Source organism: Chenopodium album, chromosome 25 (assembly GCF_948465745.1).
Source record: "Chenopodium album chromosome 25, dcCheAlbu1.1, whole genome shotgun sequence".
NCBI lineage: Eukaryota > Viridiplantae > Streptophyta > Magnoliopsida > Caryophyllales > Amaranthaceae > Chenopodium > Chenopodium album.
In genome coordinates this window covers 2867407-2890373 of record NC_137858.1, presented here as the reverse complement: position 1 = coordinate 2890373, position 22967 = coordinate 2867407, and the positions used below count along the sequence as shown (strand labels likewise).

The window sequence follows — 22967 nt, the reverse complement described above, 5'->3', positions numbered from 1 at the left end:
CATACACCCCCCAAAAAAACAGTAAAGCTATTAAGCTGATTTGCAACTAGACAAATCAAAGAAGTTGATCCTTGAGAGCAAGGCCAATGGATGACCAAAAACTTTTGGTCATGAAATTATTTATTATTATTCTCTATTATACTTAACCAATGACCAAAATTCATGACCACCCATATTTTAATACCCCAATGGTTGCTCAAGAAAGTTTGGTCATGAACTTTCTCTCTCCTACTTTTATCATACCCCACTATACATTCTCTTTCTTCAAACTCACCCTAATAAATACCACGTGGCACTCTCTCATGCTTTGCCCAACAATTTAGTTTTGGTCATGGGGAAGCCTTGGTCATCAGCTAAAAACCCCATTTTTTGTTTATTTTCAATATTATAATGCTAATATATTATTCTCTCTCCTCATGACCAAAGTATTGGTCACCTGCTGGCCATACTCTGAGTATTAATCCTGAATTTAAAAGTAATTAAAGATTAATAAAGGAGGGTCACGGAAACAGTAAAAAGTAACCAACCGTAGCTTTACGCTTCATATAGACTCAGTGCATAGTTTGTTCTTTGTCTTTGTAACCCCATTCTCATTATGAAATCGCTTTTATTAGTGGACAAAACTCAAAAGAATAAAGAGAGCAACTTAATTTACTTAAACTTGAGCAGATAGCACCTTGATAAATCGTGTTTAAGATCCAAATTTGGTGTACCCAAACTTATTGTTACATACACTCTCTCCGTCCCATAATAAAATTAATTTTCATCATTCCTCTCGCAATAAAACTAGAACGATACAGATATAGAGAAGGTAAAGTTATAAAACTAGAACGATATAGATATAGATATACAGAAGGTAAAGTAAACTTCCATTGACATGTATGATACTGCGAGACAAGATACGACAAATAAGTCCATCAAGAGGTCAATCTGTACTTTCACATTCATCAGTAACAAATGAATTTGCAATTAATCATTTGCTCTTGGACTGTAACTCAATACCATTTCTTTGATACATTACAAAATCACATGCATATAATGAGGGGAAAATGTTCCTAGAGATAATAACACTTTAACCAACACTGGATCAATGTCATTCACTTGATTGGTGCCGATTGACTAGCAACACATCTAACAATATACAGCATTACAAACTAGATCAGCTAATTGATATTACATAAATAATAGAGAAAGACAAGGCGATCTACACCTCCCTTTTGAGATACTAAACCTCTCCGAACAAACCAAAGCCGCCAAGGAAAAATCTTTGAACAGATATCACCATTCTGTAATCCAGACAGGTTATTAGTGATCATTGGAAACCTCCGACAGCACAGCAGATTGAAAGCAAGTATGGAGTTCACAAGGGCGAGTTCAGATAACCAGACTCTTCCTTATTGTAGGAGCATTTCGTGAACTTGTTTTCATGCATGCCAGTTTTTAAGACACGGTTTTTGGGACTCTCATGCCAAACCCATGTTTGACCTTTTCAATCCTGACCAAAAAAGGGAAAAAAATTGTCAGATTATAAGAAGCTATATATACTTTGTATATATTCATTATCATTAGATAAAAGATAAAAGATAAAAGATACAGAGTAATACATTCAGATTTCATAATATAGCTAAGTGCTCCTAAATTTTCAAAGACCACAGATTAACTTTAAATGTATTCTTCCAAGTGTCCAGGACTCAATATGATGCTCATGCAATGCGAAGGTCCTCACTCCTCACAAAACCTGAATGAGGTTTTTTTAATTGTAATGAAGAAATAACATCCTAGAAAGTAGTTCAATTTGCTTCCCAACAACCTAGTAATCTAATATGGCAACAAAAGCTAACACATTTGATCAAGCTTAGCGAGCTCTCTGCAAGGACAAGGAAGAAGGCTCCATATTTTTTTTTTATAACCTGCATGCTACTAATCTTATCTAGCACTTCAAATTACGAAACTACCTATCATTTACGTTTTACTTAATGATGTTTTGTGAATTGTGATTGAATAAGCATGAAACTCTTACCAATCAAAAAATATACATCACTACATTATGCTCTATATTGTCAGGACAGGTGAGCACTCTTAAGTAATGCACCCCAGGCATTTGTCTCAAAAGTTTCTTAAAATGCGCTGCCTGAATGTTATGCTCCTATATCTGGAAGTAAGTCACATTGTCCCAAACTCCCCCCCCCCCCCCCCCCCTCTCTCTCTCTCTCTCTCTCTCTCACACACACACACACACATTAACCCTCTCTCTCCACACTAAACTTACCTAAATTCTACCCTTAATAATAGCATCAACCCCTATTCAGAGAAGCATAGTAGAACGGAGGGATTAATAGTCTTCCTTCCATCATCCCTTCATTTCAGCAAATAAATGAAGGTATGTTTGGAAACATAAGCACAGCACATTACTTCATAGAATAATGTAACAAAACTTTCTTTTTCTCCTTTTTGGGGAGATGGAGAAGTGGGCGAACAGTAAAAAATCAAACTTACGTTGGGGCAAGTTTGCCAAGGCTGTCAAGTTCTTGACCAGAGTCTTCATCCACAACTCGTCCAGAGATCTCAATAATGTAAGATTTGTCCCTAAGAGCTGGAAGTCCTCTGATTGTAAGCAATTCCATATCTTTTTGATGAAGTTCTCTACCATTTACAAACACACCAGTGTTCCCAGCAGCACAATTTTCTGGCATCCGATAATTGAACTCCTCAATAAATGGCTGGAACACATAAGACAATTGAAGAGTTTATATTACTAATAAACATATATTCAGGAGATGAACAGAGAAAACGCACTATAATTTAGAGAGCTTACAGGTATGATGCCAAGACAAGGCCCACCCATCACACCCCAGAACCCAGCTCTGTAGTCATACCTGATAAAATGGAAAACAAGAAACAATAATAACAAAGCAGTGAGCCACCTAGATATGCTGTCCAAGCCAAAAAAAAAAAAAAAAAAAAAAAAAGGCTTTTATTTTCAATTTTTTGTAATAGCTCAAGTATCTAGTTATTGTAAACTAATATCAGCACAAAAATCTGAACCGAATGCCTTGTTTGGTTAAGAGCACATATCTATATGGTGTCCAAAAATCATCAGTTGTAAATCTTGTAATCAATTTGATGCAAGGACATGTAATTTCTGACAGGGAATCAGCAGCATAAACCGAAACAAAGATGATTATCAGGTATAAAGGAGAAAAACTTGAGGCCTGAAATTATGAAGTCTGACATATGAAAGTCCCAAACTCAGCAAAGGCTTGATATTATACATATCATGCCTTATCCTAGATTTTAAGAAACAGAGTCTCTAGCTTTAGGGGAAACAAAAGAATTATCCATATGCCTCTAGTCTTAACAGAATCAGCACTATATAATCTAGTACATCGTACTTTTCAATACAACACAATGCAAAGCCATTTGAAACAAATTAGTATAGGCAAATACTAAATGCAGTTGAAGAGCATACCAGTATTGTCCAGGGTATATTGGGCCTGCCATCTTTTCTGCTTTCTTAACCAATTTATCTGGTATCAGATTCCCATTAACCATAACATTTCTTTTACCACTTTCCAAAGCTTGGTTGGATTTAGAGAAGCTCTTCTTTATAATTCCTGCCAAAAATGAATCCACTCCTTTCTTCATTTTTGGGTGATCCTCTTCTCTGCATTTATCTGTTGACTCTTGTGTTACCTCATTATTAAGGAATTCATTATGTGACATCTCCATCTCCGTTGCCAGTGACTCCTTCAAGGAGTTTTGCCGAACAGTATTCTTGTTAGAAATAACCCTCTCTTGATCTGATCGACTACTCAAATTTCCCTTTCCGTAACGGTTTATGGCACGGAATTTAGATGTGTAATCAAAAGGGTCTTGAAGAGGTGAACCTGGAGGAGAAGGAGAAGATGCAGCTTTTTCAGGATGAATAGTTGCAGAGGTCACTCCTTTTTTAGCAACCAATTCATCTGAAAAATGTTCATCCTCAGAAGTTGTCGCAGAAACCGAGTGAAGGTTGTGCATTTCTTCGGACTTGCTGGAGCTTACACCCTGGCAAGTTGACGTAGAAATAGGTTCCCTATCCATTGCTTGGAAATCATACACTGAGTTAGCATAGTCCTCAGAACAAAAGCTTGCTTTATGGCCATGAGGCCCAAGACCAAACCCATCAGATTTGTCAAAAGCATCAGTGGTTGTTTGCTTCACTGCTGTATCAACTGGCACTAGTTTTTCATCCGTGACAGTGAAAGATATCACAGTACAGCATGCTCCACAAGACATTTGCCAGTCATCCTTCTTGGAAAACACCTTTTTCGGCAACTTTAATACTTCAAAGCAATTGTGACATGTTACAAACGGAGCACCACCTACTACAGGGCGGCAACGATTGCCACTAGCTAGAACCATCCTATGAGGACGACCACGAGAAAAACACCCCATTTCAACATTAACGTCACCCGGCCACCTTGAGTGAGGTTGTGGATCAACAATCCTAGAATTATACCCATGAAAGCCAATAATAGTCCCTGGAACTTCACGCTGGCTTGACATGGGCTTGTTTGTAACATGAGGAAACCTTCTTTTGGCAAATGCTGATGGTGGGACTTGCAAAGGAACTTGCAGTTGTCTGTCATAGCATCTATAGCATGAGCACGAATGGTGATTGACAGCCATACCATACGTGTGTGGCTCAAAAGGGTCTAGCTCAGGACCCATATATTGATGGTGACTTGGAATCCGTTGTGGAGGAGGTCTCCGGACCATTTGGGGTTCATATGAATCCTCGTACCTAGGAACATGATTAGAGTTGTGCATTGAGTTGTAATTATGAGTAACCGGAAATTGCTCATGATAATGTTCAAAGTAAGGTTGTCCGGCAGCAGGTTTATTAGGAGAAGAAAATTGCCTTGAAGTCCTGTGGAAGTTAGATGGATGATCACGAAAACAATCCACAGGTTCAGCATAAGGTTCTACATGGGCCATCCTCGCCTCCAAAGGAGCTAAAGGAGGTTTTTCATGAAACTTTTCATTGGCATTGTTAATCCTACTGAGTTGATCCTTCAATTCATCCAACTTCCTCATGAGCTCCTCTGTATCATGTTCAATAAGCTCAGTCGTTCTAGTAGCTCGACTTGCCTCATTTCGATAACTAGAATCCAACTGATACTTGGACGAGTCACCCAAATGATTCGAACTAGAAGACCTCATCCCTTCGAAATAATCTCGTCTAGCCCTCCCAAATCGCTCTGCCGCCCCTATATCACTCGATTTTCGCTCAAAAACCCGACTAGATCTCCTTACCCCATTTACATTCTCATTGAGGGTCTCTACCTTGTCTACTCTAGATTCCAAATTGCCATTACCCATTTCATTTTTACTAGAGCCCCCATTTTCAACTTCCCAAGCAACAACTTCTCTCTTAGAATCACTCCCAAAATTTTCAACAACTTCATTACTCCCTTCATCATTATTATTCACCCTAACCTCATCATTCTCAATCCCAGAAACAACTCCTTTCCCCAAAAATTTCTCAGTTTTCCCAGAATTACTCTCAGATTTCTCAGAAATTACCCCAACCCTTTCCTCAATGGACCTCTGTGACCCATTACCAGCTTCTAGATTATTCTTTTTTGCTGCAAATTTACAACCAACATACATAAATATAACACCCAATGACACAAATCATGCAAAAAAATACATTTCCAAACAAACCCAGATGATAAGCAAATTTAGCAAAAATTAAAGAAAAAAGAAGGAGAAAATTAAAGTACCTCGAAGAACAGCACCACAGCCACCACACTGATAGACAGAATAATCAGGAAGTTCAGGAAGTAGATTCTCACATTTGGGGCAACGAACCAACCTTAACTTAGATGATTCCACTGCCATTTTTTTATTTTTTTGGGATCTTTCAATTAAACCCCAGAAAAATCACAAAAACACAAGTAACATCACTGATCTAACAAAAACAAAATCAAAATCAAAACTTAAGATAGCACATTTAAGCCAAGAAAAAAGTACAAATTCTAGATTTTATAGAATTTTTTGTGGGGGTTTTTTCTGGGAAAAATAGGAAAACTTGGTAGGAAGAATTGACCCAACAAACATTAAAAGGGCTCCAAATTAAAGGGGAGAAAATTACAGAAACCCAGAAGTGAAAGTTACAAGAAAATATGCTCTGTTTTGTAGTAGTACTGTCAATTTTTGAGGGTGTCAAAATTAAATTAATAAGCAAAAACTACTCCGTATAATATTTCAAAAATAAAATTAAGGAAAAATGAAAGGGACCCTTTTGCTTTTTCTGGGTTTAGCAATTGAGGAAAGTTGTGAGTTGGGATAACCTTTTGCCATTCTCGCGGTCTTTCACATCAAGAAATAAAGTTTTACAGAGGTTTTATTTAATTCTTTATTTTTTTTTAATTTAATTTTTTTTGAGGCTAAAAGTAATACAAATGGAAAAAAAAAAGTAATAGAACGACATCGTTGTAAGATGTTTAATTGTTTAAAGGTAAAAATATTGATGCGAGAGTTTCCTTTTTATCCAGCTTTAACTTGCTTTTTTATTTTTCAGTCAAAAAAAGAAAAAGAAATTCCAAAAAAAAAAAATATTAGAAAAGAAAGTTGCTTTGTTTATTCCTTGTGTTTCTTGGGTTTAATGCTTAATGGCGACCATTGAGAGAAAGTAAAAGAGGGGTTTTGGCCGTTGTGAAAATGAGATAAAATGAGAATATTTGAAGAGTTCATTGTCTAGGTGAGTAATCTACAAGTTTTGTGTGTAATTTATGACTTTAATTTTAATTTTTTAGTGGAGAAATAGAAATTTCCTATGTTGTATGAAATAAGTGAATAGATTTCCCATTTTTCATTGACCTAGCAATCTAAGAAATCAACGAAAATTTACTAGCCCTTGGTGACAAATTTTATTTTTAAAAAATAAAGTTTTGTATGTTTTCAAGTTTATCCAGGTAAAAAATCGATAACTACTCATTACAAGATTAATTACAAGAGAATAAAATAAACAATCACGATCAATTAATTCATTTTTAATCAACTACATGTGAGATACGAAGTAATCGATAATATTCAATATCTATTGAACTTAAAAAATAAAAATAACATGTGTTAAACATAAAAATATCTTTTTTAAAAAAATTGAAAATTACACGGTACCAAAACTTTAGCCCAAATATTGGAATCAATTACACAAACCAAGTTTTTATCTCTTATGGTCATCAAATATTATAATTTCTTTTCGTTCCCCCTTATCAAATACGAGTAATATATGTTCACATAGAATCTTTTTTTTTTTTTTTTTTTTTGCTTTCAAAATCATAATATTTTGTCATCATATATATGAATAAATTCCAAATTGATACGAGTACAAATGTTATTAGTACATGACCCTAATGGATACACTTATGTAAAATGTAAAATGGCATTTAGTGTTTGTCCATCCCCCTCACCAAACCAAAATAGAAAAAGCTTATCATTTAGGTTAATCTTCTCTTTTTCACACAATTTTCCTTTTTGGTCAATAAATACACAGATTATGGTATATAGTCTTCCTAGTCTTTAAGTAGTTTTCTGTCAAAAAAGAGCCTTACAGTAGGGCATGATTGGGTGTTACATACCCCACCATTATACCAGCAACAATTACCTCCTTGGCTACTTTTGACTTTCTTATTATGCAATATTATTAATTAGCTACACTAATCTTGTGTTTTAATAAATTACTCCGTAATTTAGAAACTATTTGACATATAATAAGGTTAAATATCTCTTAATTGTTTTAATAATAATATTTATATTAATGTTGTGTTAGTACTTGGTTTTCATATGCTGTCAAACAAAAAATACAAATTTGTTATCAATTACAGACAAGTAAGCTTTTTGGCAGTGTTTGTGATTGATTTATTTAGTTGTTTCTTCAAACGAATAATTGTCTTGTCTCTTGCTATTTGGCTCATAATGAGAGAGATTTTTAAATTGTTTTTATCATAATTAATGTGTAATTAGATATTGTATGATTTAATGCATGATGATGCAATCATAATTAATTTTTTTATAGCTGAGGCAATCATTAGAAATTTGATGGCGGCAGCAATTACGCCACGGTGTTTTCATGTTGGTTTTCTTAAGAACTAGCTTGGGTGATTATGTTGTTTACTACTCTGTGGTTAAAATTTACTCCATTCATTTTTTTAAAGCATCACTTATTTAGTATAAATAAACATTATCTATATCTCAAGATGAGAAACTATATTATACTTAGTTATATTCAATTATTTTAGCAACAAAAACAAGAAAGAAAAAAAAATGAAATAAATTAATCGGAGTAGTTAATAGAGTTTAGAAAAATAAATGAAAATGATAGAATTCAGAAAAACGAAGGTAGCATGAGATACTCCGTAAATGGGGAAATCAATGATTAAATTAACGATTCTAGTTGTAATTGATGATAATGGAATTTAGACTTTAGATGGGATGAGAGTCCAAGTTTAAGGGGGGATGTCCAACTTGAATTGACATAAACTAAACTCACTAAAGGCCCATCACTCAAAATGAACAAGTACTTTAATTGGGCCACTCGAGATCTGGATTATTTTCTTAATTAGGCCTCTTACATTAAACATTTCACTAAGTTGACCAAACGTAAAATTTTATAATATCTCAATCCTAAACTGCTAATTTCAAGACAAATTTTGGATCTATTTTTTTAATAAATTTAACTAATTTTTTCACATGTCACTAAGAATACCTCTTAAGAAAAGAGTAAAAGTAAAAGATGAAAGTGACATAAAATTGTGGATCCCTTGTCTAAAAACAGCAAGTTGAAAAAATGGTTAGACCGCTAGATAAAAAATAAATGTTCAAAAAAAGGAAAGTGGGTAAATTATTATGGACTAATTTTAATTGTACAATTTCATTTGAAGGACTATTATGATCACTACTTTCATACAATCATACTTTGTACTTGGGATATCATTGTACTTGTATGGATGAAATTATGCAATAGTATAAATGTGTATTTTTTTTTTTTTTTAGAAAAAATCATATCTGCTAAAAAAAGATGAATATAAGTATACTAGTACTACTAGTAGAAAAAATGATATTATTATGTGGTTCGGAACTTTAGACCAATACTTTTTACTCACATAATAAACTAATTAGAACGGAACGGAGTTATACAAAAATAAAAACGGAACATATATATTACTAGGGACTTTTATATCATATGATAAAATATTCTATTTCATTTTGGATGTAGTATGATCAATACATAAAATTTTTTGTAAGAATGAGATCCAAGAAACATTACATAAACCACTTAAATCCAGGAATTTTAAACTTGTTGAACTTGATAGATCTTCATAATTATTTCTCCTCTTAAAAACCTCCACAAAGAGCAACTCTTCCTATGCATCCACTTAACCTACCAAACACCCCTTTTTCTCCTTTTGTTTCCGGAGTACAATTCAGTGATACAACTGTACTAACCACATGTACACCCTTAGAAGTAGACGGTGCATGAATATGATTCTCACGGTGCAACTTGAACCGCCTTTTCGAGCCGCCGATGGACGACGGGAGAAACATCAGGTGCCGTTCGATCAGTTGGGTGACTGAAGCTAGTTCATAGGAATCATACAAAGGACTCCCACAATCCCATATTTTCATCTTTTCTTTCTCTAATAACATTTCATTATTATCATAAACATGTACCTTATTTTTTGACATTTTTTAGGCCCATAAAATTTTGGAAGTATTTTTTTTGAGACTTTGATGATTTTTTTCCTAGGAAGTTAGGTACATTTATTCATGAATCATGATGAAGAAAGAAGATCAAGGTTTAGGGACACCCAAGACATGTTTTTTGTCTTGTATGTCCCATTTGTAAGAGAGATTCTCACGTAATTTTTTTTCTTAATTTATAGACTAATGTTGTTCCTAAGTAGGAAGAACTTTATCTTGGATGACTTCATTAAAAAAAAAAAGGGAAAGTTTGTTTATATTTGATAATTACTATATCACCCTTGACTTTGAGATGACTGTCTAGTGATTCAAGAGGTGAAGAGGGTATAGTTGTCATTTTGGTGTATCATGTGATGATGTCTTTGTTCAATGTGCAAAGATGCCACTTAATGAGAGTATCAAACTATCAATTATTTGTTGGAAAGAAAATGACAAATCACATCTTATTTAGAAGTAAATATTCAATTATTTGGACCCTTAATTTGAATTATTAAATGTGGTGCATCTCCTTAGGTAGATTAAATCATATGTGGAGCAACTTCATATCATCATTCAAGCCTTTTAATGCTTGATCTTACCTATATATCAATTTTTTTTTTACAAGTCAAAAAAAAAAAAAAAAAAAAAAGTCCCAAAGGATACTATATATCATTAGAGCCACTTAATTTCAGTTCAGTTCAGCTCCAATCAGTTCAGTTTAGTTCAGTTCAGCTCTAATAAGTTCAGTTCAGCTCTTAATTTCCCTCTCTCATAAAATATTCATTTCAGCTCAATTCAGTTCAGTTCAGTTCAGCTCAATTCAGTTCAGTTCAGCTCCAATCAGTTCAGTTCTGTTCAGTTCAGCTCAGTTCAGTAAATGTGAACAGACCCTTAGTTAAAGCCACACGGCATCTATAATTAACAATCAACGATAAAGAAAACATATTTAACAAATCAGACAAGAATTGATTGGAAAAGGGCTTGGGAATTTTTTATTTTTATTTTTGTGAAGGAAAAGTATATATAGATGCATTTGAAAATTAAGGATTGTCTACTAACTTACAGAAAATAATCTATTTAAATTTATATTTACACATGAGAAAAAACACTTGAACATCGATCAATAGAAGCAAGTTTTAAATAATTGCAACAGAAATCATGCAATAAAATGGGGCATTAGAAAGAGCATGAAAGACAAATAATAAAGCTTTAGTACTGTCATAGAGAAAAACATTAAGGTTTGCTAGGAATTATTAAACATAAACTTATTATGAATGTTGAAACACATCACTCAAATCTGCTAATAAGCAGTGCTAAAGTAACTTTTAGCAACATTATCACACACAATTTGCAAGATTGGCTTATTGTTATCAGAAACAAATCTTGGTGGCTTAAACTGGTTAACAGCAGTTCCCATGCTCAAGCAATGCAGCAGCACCTTATTAAAGGTTCCCTTCATCAGAATCCGAAGCTCGAGTGGTCCAATCGATCCCACCTTGCGCGAGCTAACATACCCTGCATCAGCAAATGATTTGTCCAAGCAGTTGCAACACTCCTTCAAAACACTTTCATCAGGCTCACCACTTAACTCCCAGAATATGACATAGTGACCTACTTCTTTGGTTACATCCACATGACTGGTGAAATCAATCAGTTCTACCTTTTCTGCAGCCAATAACTTGCTAGCCTCTTCTACCGCGATTTGCAGATCACTCTCAGTGTTCTTGTCTATGTTGATGCTCAGCATAAGGTTCTGACGACATATGAATTTCAGCTCTGGAGTCGAGTTGTGGAACCCCATTACCTTCACAACATCTCCTAGCCTGTAACGATATAAACCTGCAATAATAATATGGCATTCAATATAATTCAAGTATATCTAATACAGAGGGATAGCTCGATCAAGTGGTTAGAGCTCCCCTCCTGGTTCCAGGAGATCTTGGAACCAATATTATGAACTGATGTAGCCGAATTTCAATAAAAGTCATACCTGTAAAGCTGGTGAGGATGATTTCATATGCTTCACCAAGTTTAACCTCAGCAAGTCCTATTGGATTTGGTTCAATTCCATCATTCCTAGTCCTGTTCAGAGGAATGAACTCGAAGTATCCTATATTCGGAAGAACAGCAAAGGTGGCCTCTTCAGGAGGTGATCTTGGGTTGACATTTGCTGCAATCCAGCCTTCTGAAGCTCCATAATCAGCACACACCAAAGGCAACCATCCAGCATACCGCCTTAATTGTTTAACGTAAGGCTCCATAGCCCCCGTCATTATCCCTAAAACATACTTAGCATTTGGGAAAAGCTCTGGAATTAGGCCATACCAATTGGTTAAACCCGAGCATTTGTCGTAGATCATGTCTGCCAACTCGGGGTTAGGCCTCAGAAGTTTGGACATAGCAGCACGAGTGTTTGCATCAGTGATCCTCTCGTTCAAGATTCCAAATCGGATATCACAACAGAGATCTTCCCAAACTTGTTCGAATGTTTGAAATGCTTGAACGATGCTATGAGCAAATGAAGAGGAAATTATCTGGACCTCGTCGTAGTGCAATAAGCCAGACAGGAGATGGCAGTATAGCGATTGATGAAAATCAGACCCGAAAATGACTTCATCAGGGCTGCAACTTTGGGATCGAATACACTTGGTTAACTCTTTGTATTTTGGGTGCCGGAAAACATGTGTTGTTGCAGTTCCAGCAATAAGGCCTCCTTCAGTTATGAATGGTTTGCTACTGTAAACAAATGCCAATGCTTTTCCATTTGTTAAGGGAAACTCTCTGCAAGCAACACATAAATAATGTACAACATCAATTGAGTCAGTAACTAAATACTTCGTATGTGGTAACACTTCCAATTTTACCTATGTCGCGTACTTGACACCCCAGGTAACTATAAACAATTACTTACCGTAGAATTTTCACTGAATTGAATTAAAAGGTAATAAATTATTTACCTGTTTCGGTATGCAAAAGAAGTATTCCACATTTGCATGGTGGAATCAAAGGTTTTGTCATTGAAAGGTAAAAACTTGCGCTTCCCCTGAGTCGTTCCAGAGCTATGAAAATAAACCAACCAAACATTATACAAACCACAAACCAACAAATAATTCAATGATATGCTTTCGATTATAATTGGACATTATTCGAGTTACTAGCTAGAAAAGATACTGACCTTGACAAAAATGAGTCGAAAACTTAAAATATACTTGTACAAAGTAATACTATAACAAGAGAAGAAATGAATAATTAAGTGTATGTACCTCAAAGAAAAGGATGGGATAGGTTTGCCAGTAATAATAGGAGAAGAATCTCCATTCATAATTCTCTGAATAAAAGGTTCTATAACCTCGTGAGTTATAAGAGGAACACATTGCTTGAAACTCTCTACGTCGGTCCTGCCATTAAGGCCTAAGTTTAGCAAGTACTCGGCCGAGGCGTTTTCTTCTAGTATCTTCCTTAGCGTTTCTTCCTGTACTCTTCCTGCATTCCTGCTTATTTCTTCAAACTCCTTGATCACATTTTCTGGGTCAAATTCTTCCTTTGTTTCGTTCTGTAAATATTATTCAACAAAAGATAAGCAGGAAAAAAAGTCGGAGGCCATTTAATGAAGTACTCGTACTAGCTTAAATCCTGTGTCACACACGGTATTTATAAATTTTCATAACAAATTACGTCAAGTCATTCACACCAACAAATGTCATGTCAAATTTTGTTTTTAGTATAGGTTATAAATCGCATTTAAAAGAATACTTTTGAAAGGTGATGCTTTAAAAACATCGGGAATACTATAAGTATTTTTAAAACGTTGTAAATTTTTAGAAAATCAATTATTAATCAGAATCTTTGTTCGTGTCATCAAAAATTTAGAACTTTGAACATGACTTATTGAATGTTAACCTCTCGTTAAGTTTCAAGCACCACTTTCAAGACTTTTTTTGACTAGTTAATCTCCAACGCTATTTCAAATAATTTATAGGAACATGTAAATTTGGGGTATAAATTAAAAAAAAAAAAAGAAAAAAATTGCTTAAAAAGGTGTATGCAAAACTAAATTACCATCAATTCAAAAAAATCATATACAGTACTCCGTACTGTAGTAAACTTGTAGTTCAACTCATTATTTTCATTAGTCAATATGACGATTTCGTTTACAGTCAACAAATGTAAGGTCCATATTTTTTTTCCAACGGTTTCTAGTCGTCGGTAACAATAGACCCATTTCCTGTTGTGCATATGTTTGAATGTCAAATAAAAAGGATTAAGAAGGAATTTTTATACATGTATTTCTTTTTGACTTAATGATACATATTGAAATAAATGTTCAACCTTTGAATTGAGAATTTTGGATAGAATTTACACAATTGGAACAAAAGATCATCGTATGTTATGTTCTTAAATCCTAATAAACATGTGAAGATTATGGTTAAGACAATGTAAGTACTTATTTTGAATGAGCAAGAAAAAAAAACATATAATCAGTCTTTAGTGGGACGGAGAGAGTACCTTATAAAAAAAATTGTCTTGATTGACATGATTAAATCATAAAGCATTTATTGCCTCTAAAGATCAAACATAATGGTTTTCTGAATTGTAATTAGCTTACAAAATGCTCAACTAGTAGAGGATTTTTAAGAAAGTAGAGAATAGAAGAGGAATGGTTTTAATTTATGTTTATTTTATACCAAAAAATAATTTATTTATAAGCATATGAAAACGGAGAAGTTGAACGATGAACAGTTACAAACTATCAATGACGAAAAAGGGGCGGAAACTCGGAAAGCATGCAAGTTTTCAAAATTATCAATGAAAATAATGTGAATTGAAGGGGACAATTAATTTGATAGTTATAAAATTGAATTGAAGCAAGGGTGAAACTCGTTTAATTTTATGGTTCGAAAACTGTCAATGAAAAATAATACGGAGTATATTTAATTTGAAGTGGGGGAAAGAGGAGTGGAGATACCCGTTTAAAGTCCAACACTGAAAATAATGCTTTAAAGGCTAACACTGAAAATAATGTGAATTGATTCATTGAAGTGTGGGTGAAACTCGTTTAATGATTAGAAAATTATCATATGAAAAATCATGTGATGAAGAATGAGAAAAACTCATTTAATAGTCCTTAAACTAATAATGTGAATTCGAGCAGGATGCATGCATTGAACCTCGTTTAATGGTTAGAAAACTATCATATAAAAAATCATGTGATGAAGAGAAGAAAAAACTCATTCAATGGTCTCAAAACTTATAATAATGTGAATTGAACTAGGATGAAACATTGAAACTCCTTTAATAGTTATAAAACTATCAACGAAAAATAATGTGATTTGATCAAGGGAAGAACAATGTGAATTGTTTACAAAACTAGTTAAGTAATTACTGACATAGTTGTAAGCCCAAACCAAAATTGGGTTAATAGGATAAAAAATTTTAAAAATAGTACAATTTTAATAGACATCATTGTAAGCCCAAAACCTGTGCAATAATTATAGACATGATTCTCACAAACTTAAGAGGCAAATGATGTGGCATGTGGAGTTGCACCTAGTCTCACAATTATAGACATGATTCTCACAAACTAGGGCAGAATTCATATTTATCCTTTGGATAAACATGCCGCGTTTATCATAGGGTCATTTTCGGGATGTTTCACTATGAGTCAGGACATTACAGTAAAACCAGTACTGTCCTACGTGGCCCATTTTCCACCCTGGCGCTATTGACTCATCATACGTCGTTAACGGGGTTACAAGTCCAACAATAACTCTGTGACATTAAAGCCAGCCGACACGTTAGGGATTCATATTTTTCAATTTAATCTTTCATTGATCTGGTATTGGCATCGTTTGCTCAAGAAAGGCGAACTGATACTCCGCTGTATATCTTCAACAGCGGCCATCTGGACGGGCGTAGTGTTTACCGATTACTGTCTACAGGTGAGTTCAATCTACCTCGGTTGTTCAATTGGGTGTTAGTTTGTTTAATTATTCTTCAACTATAGATCTGAGCTATTAGCAAATTGTTGTGATTACGCAGTATGTGGAAATTAATTTCAACAACTGGTTGTCATAGCTATGTCAATTTATTAAATTTTTGCAAAAACTGTGTTCAATGATGTAATCTGTTGGATTATTGCTATAACTTAGATTAATTACATGTAAATCCAACCTAGAATAACACTCATGTATAACCTAGATTAATTACAATTGCCAGATTACATAAGATAATTTGTACAAGATATGCTTGATTCGATGTCAGATTTTAGGGATCAAAGCGTAAGATGGGCTGCCCATTCGTTTGATCATATACAGAGTACAATTGTTCCCTAAATTACTCAAGATAATAGCTAAAAGTTGTGATAATATTATCTTCTATTAAACCTATAGCTTAAAATTTTTTAAAGGAAACTACTATAACCATAAAATATGGTAATATTTGGTACTTATTCTCTAATGGTAGTATTGCAAATGAGCTATTTGACGTTAAGGCCTTCATGTGTTATTATTTATGTTTGTTTAAATTATTGTAGGTGCCTAATTGATGTAGGAGATCGTTTTTTTTTGGGAATTGATATGGGTAAGAGAATGCGTGAGGATAAGAAAATCAAAGCAGAAGAGGTATTGTTCTAACGGTGGTTTGTAGTATAATGAGATTGTTTTATACAGTTGTAATCACAATTGAATACATTGACACAGGTAGATTCTCCCAGGTCCTTGATAAAAAATATAGAATTACAACCGGAGTTATTTAAGGTAAAACTTGGCCATCGACAGGTATGTGTATACGCCTATTGGATGTATGGGCTCTGTCCTGAATCCCCTGATAGATAGTTTTACTTTACAGGATGATAGCTTAAGTGTGGGCGGTTTGGTGAAGGCAAATGGTCAAGTATTGAAAGAGCAATCACTTTTTTTTTGTAGGGTGAGTGTTTTGTGTAATTTCTCTAGTGATATTGTATATATTGGCAATTATGATTTTATCAGTTATGATATTGTTGCTTAAAGTTTGCGGTGAACAAAGTGAATTCTTAATTGGCAGCCACCAAATATCAATTGCCGTATTCAGTCTTTTGGGCGTATTTGTCAGAAATTCAATGAAAAAAGGACTAGATGGGTGACAGAGATGGGATTCGGGGGACTTCTTCATTTTGTTGCAGACATGCAATTACCACGGCAGCTAGCGTATTGGGTAATGACTAGAATTGATCCCATAAATAAAAGTCTAATTGGTCCTGATGGACGCGAGTTTTATTTTTCAAAGAACCAGGTTCAATGGATATTAGGCATCCCAAACGGTTGTAGGTCTGTGCCAACAACAGCTACTATGGATGATGAGATTCGTTGCAAGGTGCAAAAGGTACTAATAAAATATGGGAAAACATGGGAGTCAAGATCAGGTAGAGGTTGTGGGTGTGTGTATAGCTCACTTGGTATCCCAGTCACCACTAAAATGCTGGATAGATTAGAGGCACCCTTTGAGGACGATGAAGAAGAGGAATTCAAGTCAATATTCCTTATTGTTGCTCTCCACCTGGTCTTGTGTCCTACTCAATCACCAAGACTTGCAGCTGATTTATTACCAGCCCTAAGTTGTGTGATGGATTGTGCAGAGTATGACTGGTGTGGTTTGGTTTTGAAAAAATTGATGGACAGTGTTGCAAGCTTCGCACGTCGGTTTTATGCTGCAGGATATGCTGGGGGATGCGGTGGATGCGCAATGTTTGCTGTTGTAAGCATTCTTCCTAAGTAGTTGCAATGTAAGGTGTATTTTTACTATATTGTAAAACATGTTTATCGTTGTTTGGAATGTTACAGATTTTCTACCTTGATCGTCTTGATAATGAACCCGTGGAGTGGGGTGTGTATCCTCGAATAAAAGTATGGACCATGAAGGAAATTCGGAGGGCAACGAAGGCAGATCGCCAAAGATCTGGCGATTTCGGGAGGTTGGGTGTAAGTGATCCTTAAATGATTGTTTTAATCATAATAGCTACCTTTCATATGTAAGTGTGTAATGTATGCTTCATAATAACAATTACTGAAATACTTTGTGGTAGATGGTAGATGTTGCATATGGGGAAAGACACTGCCGGCTTGCAAGGGACACGCAACCACCTGGTGGGATGATCGTGCATAAGGTATGCTTGGGGGTTGGGACTAGATAGAAGAACATAGTGTGCTTATTAAGAATTTGCAATACGTATAATGAATTGACGGTTTTGTATGTCATGTATCCGTTTCCAGGATGTAACGAATATGATCGTCTTGCCACGAGGAAGGCGAAGGTGTGAAGGAGTAGGTGCGACACGTAAGGAGACACCAATTTGTGATCGGGACAATAAGAGGGTCAAACAGAAAAGGTAGAAATAGGCATTGTTATGTTTGCAAAATAAATTCGTGGAAGTTGGCATGTTCAGAGTTGTATCAGTAACAATTAAAACTCTCATGTGATTCAAAACCTAGGCTTATTTTTTTTTTATGTCGAGTAATGTTTTTGATAGTGTAATAATTATTAGAGGTGATCATAAGATGCGTGCGAAGAATGACATTTGTTAGTAGTATTACCGTCATTTGTTTGTAGTATTACCATGGTTTAAGACGATTAGACACTCACCGCAATTATTGGTACACAAATTAAGAACCCCCTGTTTTTTTTTTGTGGCCCAACTAGTGATTGGGCTCACACATCATTGAGTTGGGCCCAAGACAAGCGCATTTTCCATGTCTTACATAAAGAGTTAAGAATATATATAGATGTTTTTCAGAACTTGATTACATACTAAATAAAACATTGGATTTAATCATAAATTGACTCAGTCATGACAAATATTTGCATAACCGTGTATATCCCAATATGCACTTGTTATGGAGTGTACCAAAGCAAACCTTTGAATTCAAAATCCGTACACACTCGTGGAGGAGTATAATTTTTTTTTTTTGGTTTTGATAATTATTCGAAAATTTTCAAATGCCTATGGTATATATCTTGTTGGATGATTTTTATTTTTTTTGTTAATTTTTTTTTCAAATAATTGGTTTCTTGAAATTAGTGATTGACAATTGGTTTCATCTTCTTCGCCTTTTTTTTCTGATTTTGTTTTATGCACCATGGAGGATGATTGATTTTTGTAAGGATTTTGTAATAATGTAGAGACTAGAGTACTGCATACCTAGTATAGTTATTGTTGATAATCTAAAATTAAATGTTGGTTTTTAATGGATATTGGAGAATCCCTTGAATTTAGAAATGGATGGTATAGACGGTAATGGCAAAGTTTAGTTTCAGAAACCTATCAAAACACTGTATGTTTTTAAAAAAAACTATTTTAATCAATCTAGTTTATTTGTTTTTTATTTTGAAATTTAAATTTTATTATTATTAATTTTTAAATTTATTTTTTATTTAGTTAAGTGGATGGATGGACAAGATTGTTCATTAAAAATAAAGGGTGAAGATTAAAACTAATTACAATAGCTACAATTTTATTGTAGCCATTGAACAGTCTTCCGATAATTATTATGGTTTTCACTGTATCAAATTTGCAAACACTTTCATGTATTCTGTAGGGAAGAAAAATCACGCAGTAAATCAACTGGACATTTTATTTCGTGCTTGTCTCAAGTAATAAGTGGAACACATATGTGGTTTTGGGTCCATTAGCCCAATTCATCCTCAACCCAAAATATTCAAATTTGGGCCACAGCATTGTCAACAACATTTTGGTGTTTAGTATTGGTAACGCATAAAATAAAAAAATACTAATAGAATAAAATAATCATGTGCGGCCCAGCCGATGTCCCGGGTTGCTTTAGGTTTCGAATCAATGTCTTCTAGAAGCGTTTTTAGTTGGCACAGTCAATCATTACCTATTAGAAACAAATTGTATAATAAAGGACCAATTAAGTGAATTTTAATTGTGTTGGTTATAATGACACAATTAAACAATGACTACGATTCTAAGATTTGTTGGGCTTGAGTTGAAGACTTGTTACAAGTATTCTTTAGATGCAAACCCTACAACTGGTGTGAAGGTGACAAGTCATGTCTATAGTGACATGTGTCACATATTTATCACATGTCGAATGTAGAAAAATTGACACATGGAACACATTATGTGTTACGAATGTCTTTTAATCTTTCAATGTAGCTGCTTTAACCAAAGTACGGAGTGTTTATTTACGTCTAGGGGTGTCCATAATTCGGATAAAAACCGAAATCCAATCCAATCCAAACCGAATTATCAATTCGGATCGAATCCAAACTTTAAATTGGATCGGATTGAGATTTTTTGGAAATTCGGATTTTCGGATTGGATCGGATTGACCCTAATTGGATCCAATCCAAACCGAAAACCGAATTGTAAAATTAAGCTTGTATAAATATGGATTTTTGTATACTTTGAAGTTTAGCTTAAATACTTACTACTACATAAAATAAGTTAAAGAGAGACTTTCTATTAATTACTTAATGACTTGACGTTGAACTATTTATTTTAATTATGATTTTGAAGACTTTTATTTATAGTAAAGCTTTATTTTTTTTAATTGTATTAGGCGCTACAGAATGATGTATTATAATTTGGATTTTCGGATCGAATCCAAATAACCGAATTTTAATTCGGATTGGATTGGATTGGATCAAGAGAGAAATTCGGATTGAATCGGATTGGATAATTGAAACCCAAATTATATTTCGGATCGAATCGGATTGGATAATTGAAAACCAAATTATCTCCTGCTTGACAACAATATTATTTCCCTTATCAAAATGATACAAATATTGAAGATTCATACTTCTTCCAATCTTTTTTACATGACAAGCTTTGACTTCTACACTATTCACTACTCATGGTATGACCGTCTTTTGTGAATAATATGTAATGAAAACCATGTTCATGTGAGATCTTTTTGAATTTGTCTCAAAATACTATCATACTATATAACTCTTATAATTATCACTTACAGTTTTGTATTGGCAAATGTGATTCAAGAAACAGGTCAAGTTTAAAAAAAATAGAGGAAGTTTAATATTTTAAATTTTTTCTTCATTTGACTTTTACATTTGGGAACTTCAAAGTAGATATAAAAGAAATAATTAATCTTAGAAACTTTAACATGCATAAACTATATTTATTCATACCAATTTAATGAGTATCACAACTAGGATTTATTATTTTTATTTGACAGCCAGTGGCGGAGCAAGGATTATTTCAATGGTAGAGGGCACCGCACCATCTGAATATCCTCTTTTGAAAAAAAAATGTCCTTAAACTTTGTCAACAAAATAAATCAACATAAAATACTTATCGCATAACATTAATAGTGAAAGGATGTTCTTAGCATAAAAATTATAAAAGTATGACCCATTTGTAATATATAAGTATTCTAAAATCCATCAAATGTATTAATTATTCATCCTATGTATGGGTTCCAAATCACTAAACGCATTATTTGTATCAAATAGCGTGATTAAAAATAATACAACTACTGCTTTGTGTGTACTTATATTAATAGACAAATCAAACAAAAATTTACGAGTGCTCTTAAACTAGACCAATCTTCAAGTTTAGAAATGGTATTACATCATCATAAAATCTTATTCAAAGTAATAAAACTAACTTTCACGGCAAGAATTTTGTTATTGGATAAATAGAAAATGAAGCACAAATTAACAATAAATTTTTTATTCTTGGGCCTTTTGATTGAATCTTGATTATACCCGAATTAACTACGCGTAGTCTTTAAAAGTAAAACTACCACCAAATTAGATTTCATTACCTAATTTTACGATGATATACCATACGCACTTATGTATCTCCTCTCATTCGTTTACGTTTTATATTTCGGCCCAATTTATACGTATTTTTTTAACAGTTACTTATTCAATACGCGTAGTTGTTAAAACTCAAATTACATGTCATTACATATTGTGCTACTTTGTTATTCTACTACCCAACTTTTTGTACATATAATGTAACCTTTTTATCTTTAATTTTAACTCCTAAGTTCCAACTAATTTTTGTTAACATTTAATATTGTTGTCTGCTGCTTGGGTATTTAAAGGGTATCCTCGATCGTCTTCTTCATGCATCCATACTCTCTAGCCCTCACTTTCTTTTAAAACCCTAGTTTGTCAACTTTGTTCAAAATGCCTAGGCGTGCCATAACTAATTGTCACACACCGGCTGTTCTGTTCTTCGATCCTCCTACAGGAGTTGTTCCGGAATTAGATTTCACGGAATATGAGTATATTTTCGTTGATGATGATGGTGAAATACTAGCCACTCTTACGATGGAAACAATTTGTGCTCTCATTCTTTACCCTAGTAAGAGTGACCACTACCTATTTAACAGTTTGTTTATGAGACGTGCTGGGTCTAGTGATCCTCCCCGCCCTGCTCATATACCAAACTTGTTTGACACTTACCCTATCCGAACTGAATTTGATGTGTTTCTTAACTGGTCCTTAGGTTGTCTTCCACCTTCATCCTTTGACCCTTTTCGTGTTAAACCAGCATTGCACCTACTGGACCCGAAACCTGTCATAAATTTTGATGCCCCTGTATCGGAATTAGACTATGCTTCAATTCGTTTATGTGTCGGACCTTACACCGACACTTTTCAAGTTTATTCGATTCCACCTTTTCCACATATCCTTCACCTTTGGGTTGGAATAGATGAGTGTAGTAGTAAATTCCCCAGGCATCATATGGTTGATTTCACCGTATTTGAGGGCGATATAGCAAAAAGACTTACTAATGACCATTTTGTTCCCCTTCCACCCCATTCCCGTGTTTGTTGTTGGAATGTTCGTGGAATTGGTAGACCTTCACTAATCCAACATTTCCATCAATTGTACAAGACTCATAAGCCTATAATTGTTGTCTTGTTAGAGACTAGGCATGGTGAGCAAACGATGAATTTGCTAATGAATGATCTTCCTGGAAACTATAGTTTTGGTTTCTCACACCCTAGGCATGGCCTATGTGGGGGTACTATTTATATGTGGCTTAGTGATGTTGTTGCAGCTATGGATAAGCGTGTGTACACTCCGGCAGTGAAAGCGGATGTGTTCTTCAAGGTAGATTATTAAATTTATGCGTAATTTCCCCGTTTATAGTCTTTTCCCTTATAAAAAATGTTAGCAAATTACATATTATATTTGATACATCATGCTTCAACTCGTGTATTTTTTTTCTAGGGCCATCCAAGCGCCAGAAGATCCTTATTCTAAGC

The 22967-nt window shown here is 34.2% G+C and overlaps 2 protein-coding genes across 2 annotated transcripts; both read right to left on the bottom strand.

The window, feature by feature from the left end:
• Positions 1 to 927: 927 nt before the first annotated feature.
• On the bottom strand, positions 928 to 6348 carry LOC145615123 (uncharacterized). Its single transcript, XM_081670202.1, has 5 exons — positions 5769 to 6348; positions 3470 to 5630; positions 2816 to 2876; positions 2497 to 2720; positions 928 to 1495 (listed from the first exon to the last, which is right to left on the bottom strand). Exons 1-5 carry the CDS (start codon positions 5884 to 5886, stop codon positions 1441 to 1443), a joined length of 2619 nt encoding a protein of 872 aa, XP_081526328.1. The 5' UTR covers positions 5887 to 6348; the 3' UTR covers positions 928 to 1440.
• Positions 6349 to 11029: 4681 nt separating this feature from the next.
• Positions 11030 to 21652, bottom strand: LOC145613011 (jasmonoyl--L-amino acid synthetase JAR4-like). The gene is made up of 6 exons (XM_081668087.1): positions 21646 to 21652; positions 20872 to 20891; positions 12993 to 13270; positions 12687 to 12788; positions 11720 to 12510; positions 11030 to 11568 (listed from the first exon to the last, which is right to left on the bottom strand). Exons 1-6 carry the CDS (start codon positions 21650 to 21652, stop codon positions 11030 to 11032), a joined length of 1737 nt encoding a protein of 578 aa, XP_081524213.1.
• Between the last annotated feature and the right edge of the window lie 1315 nt (positions 21653 to 22967).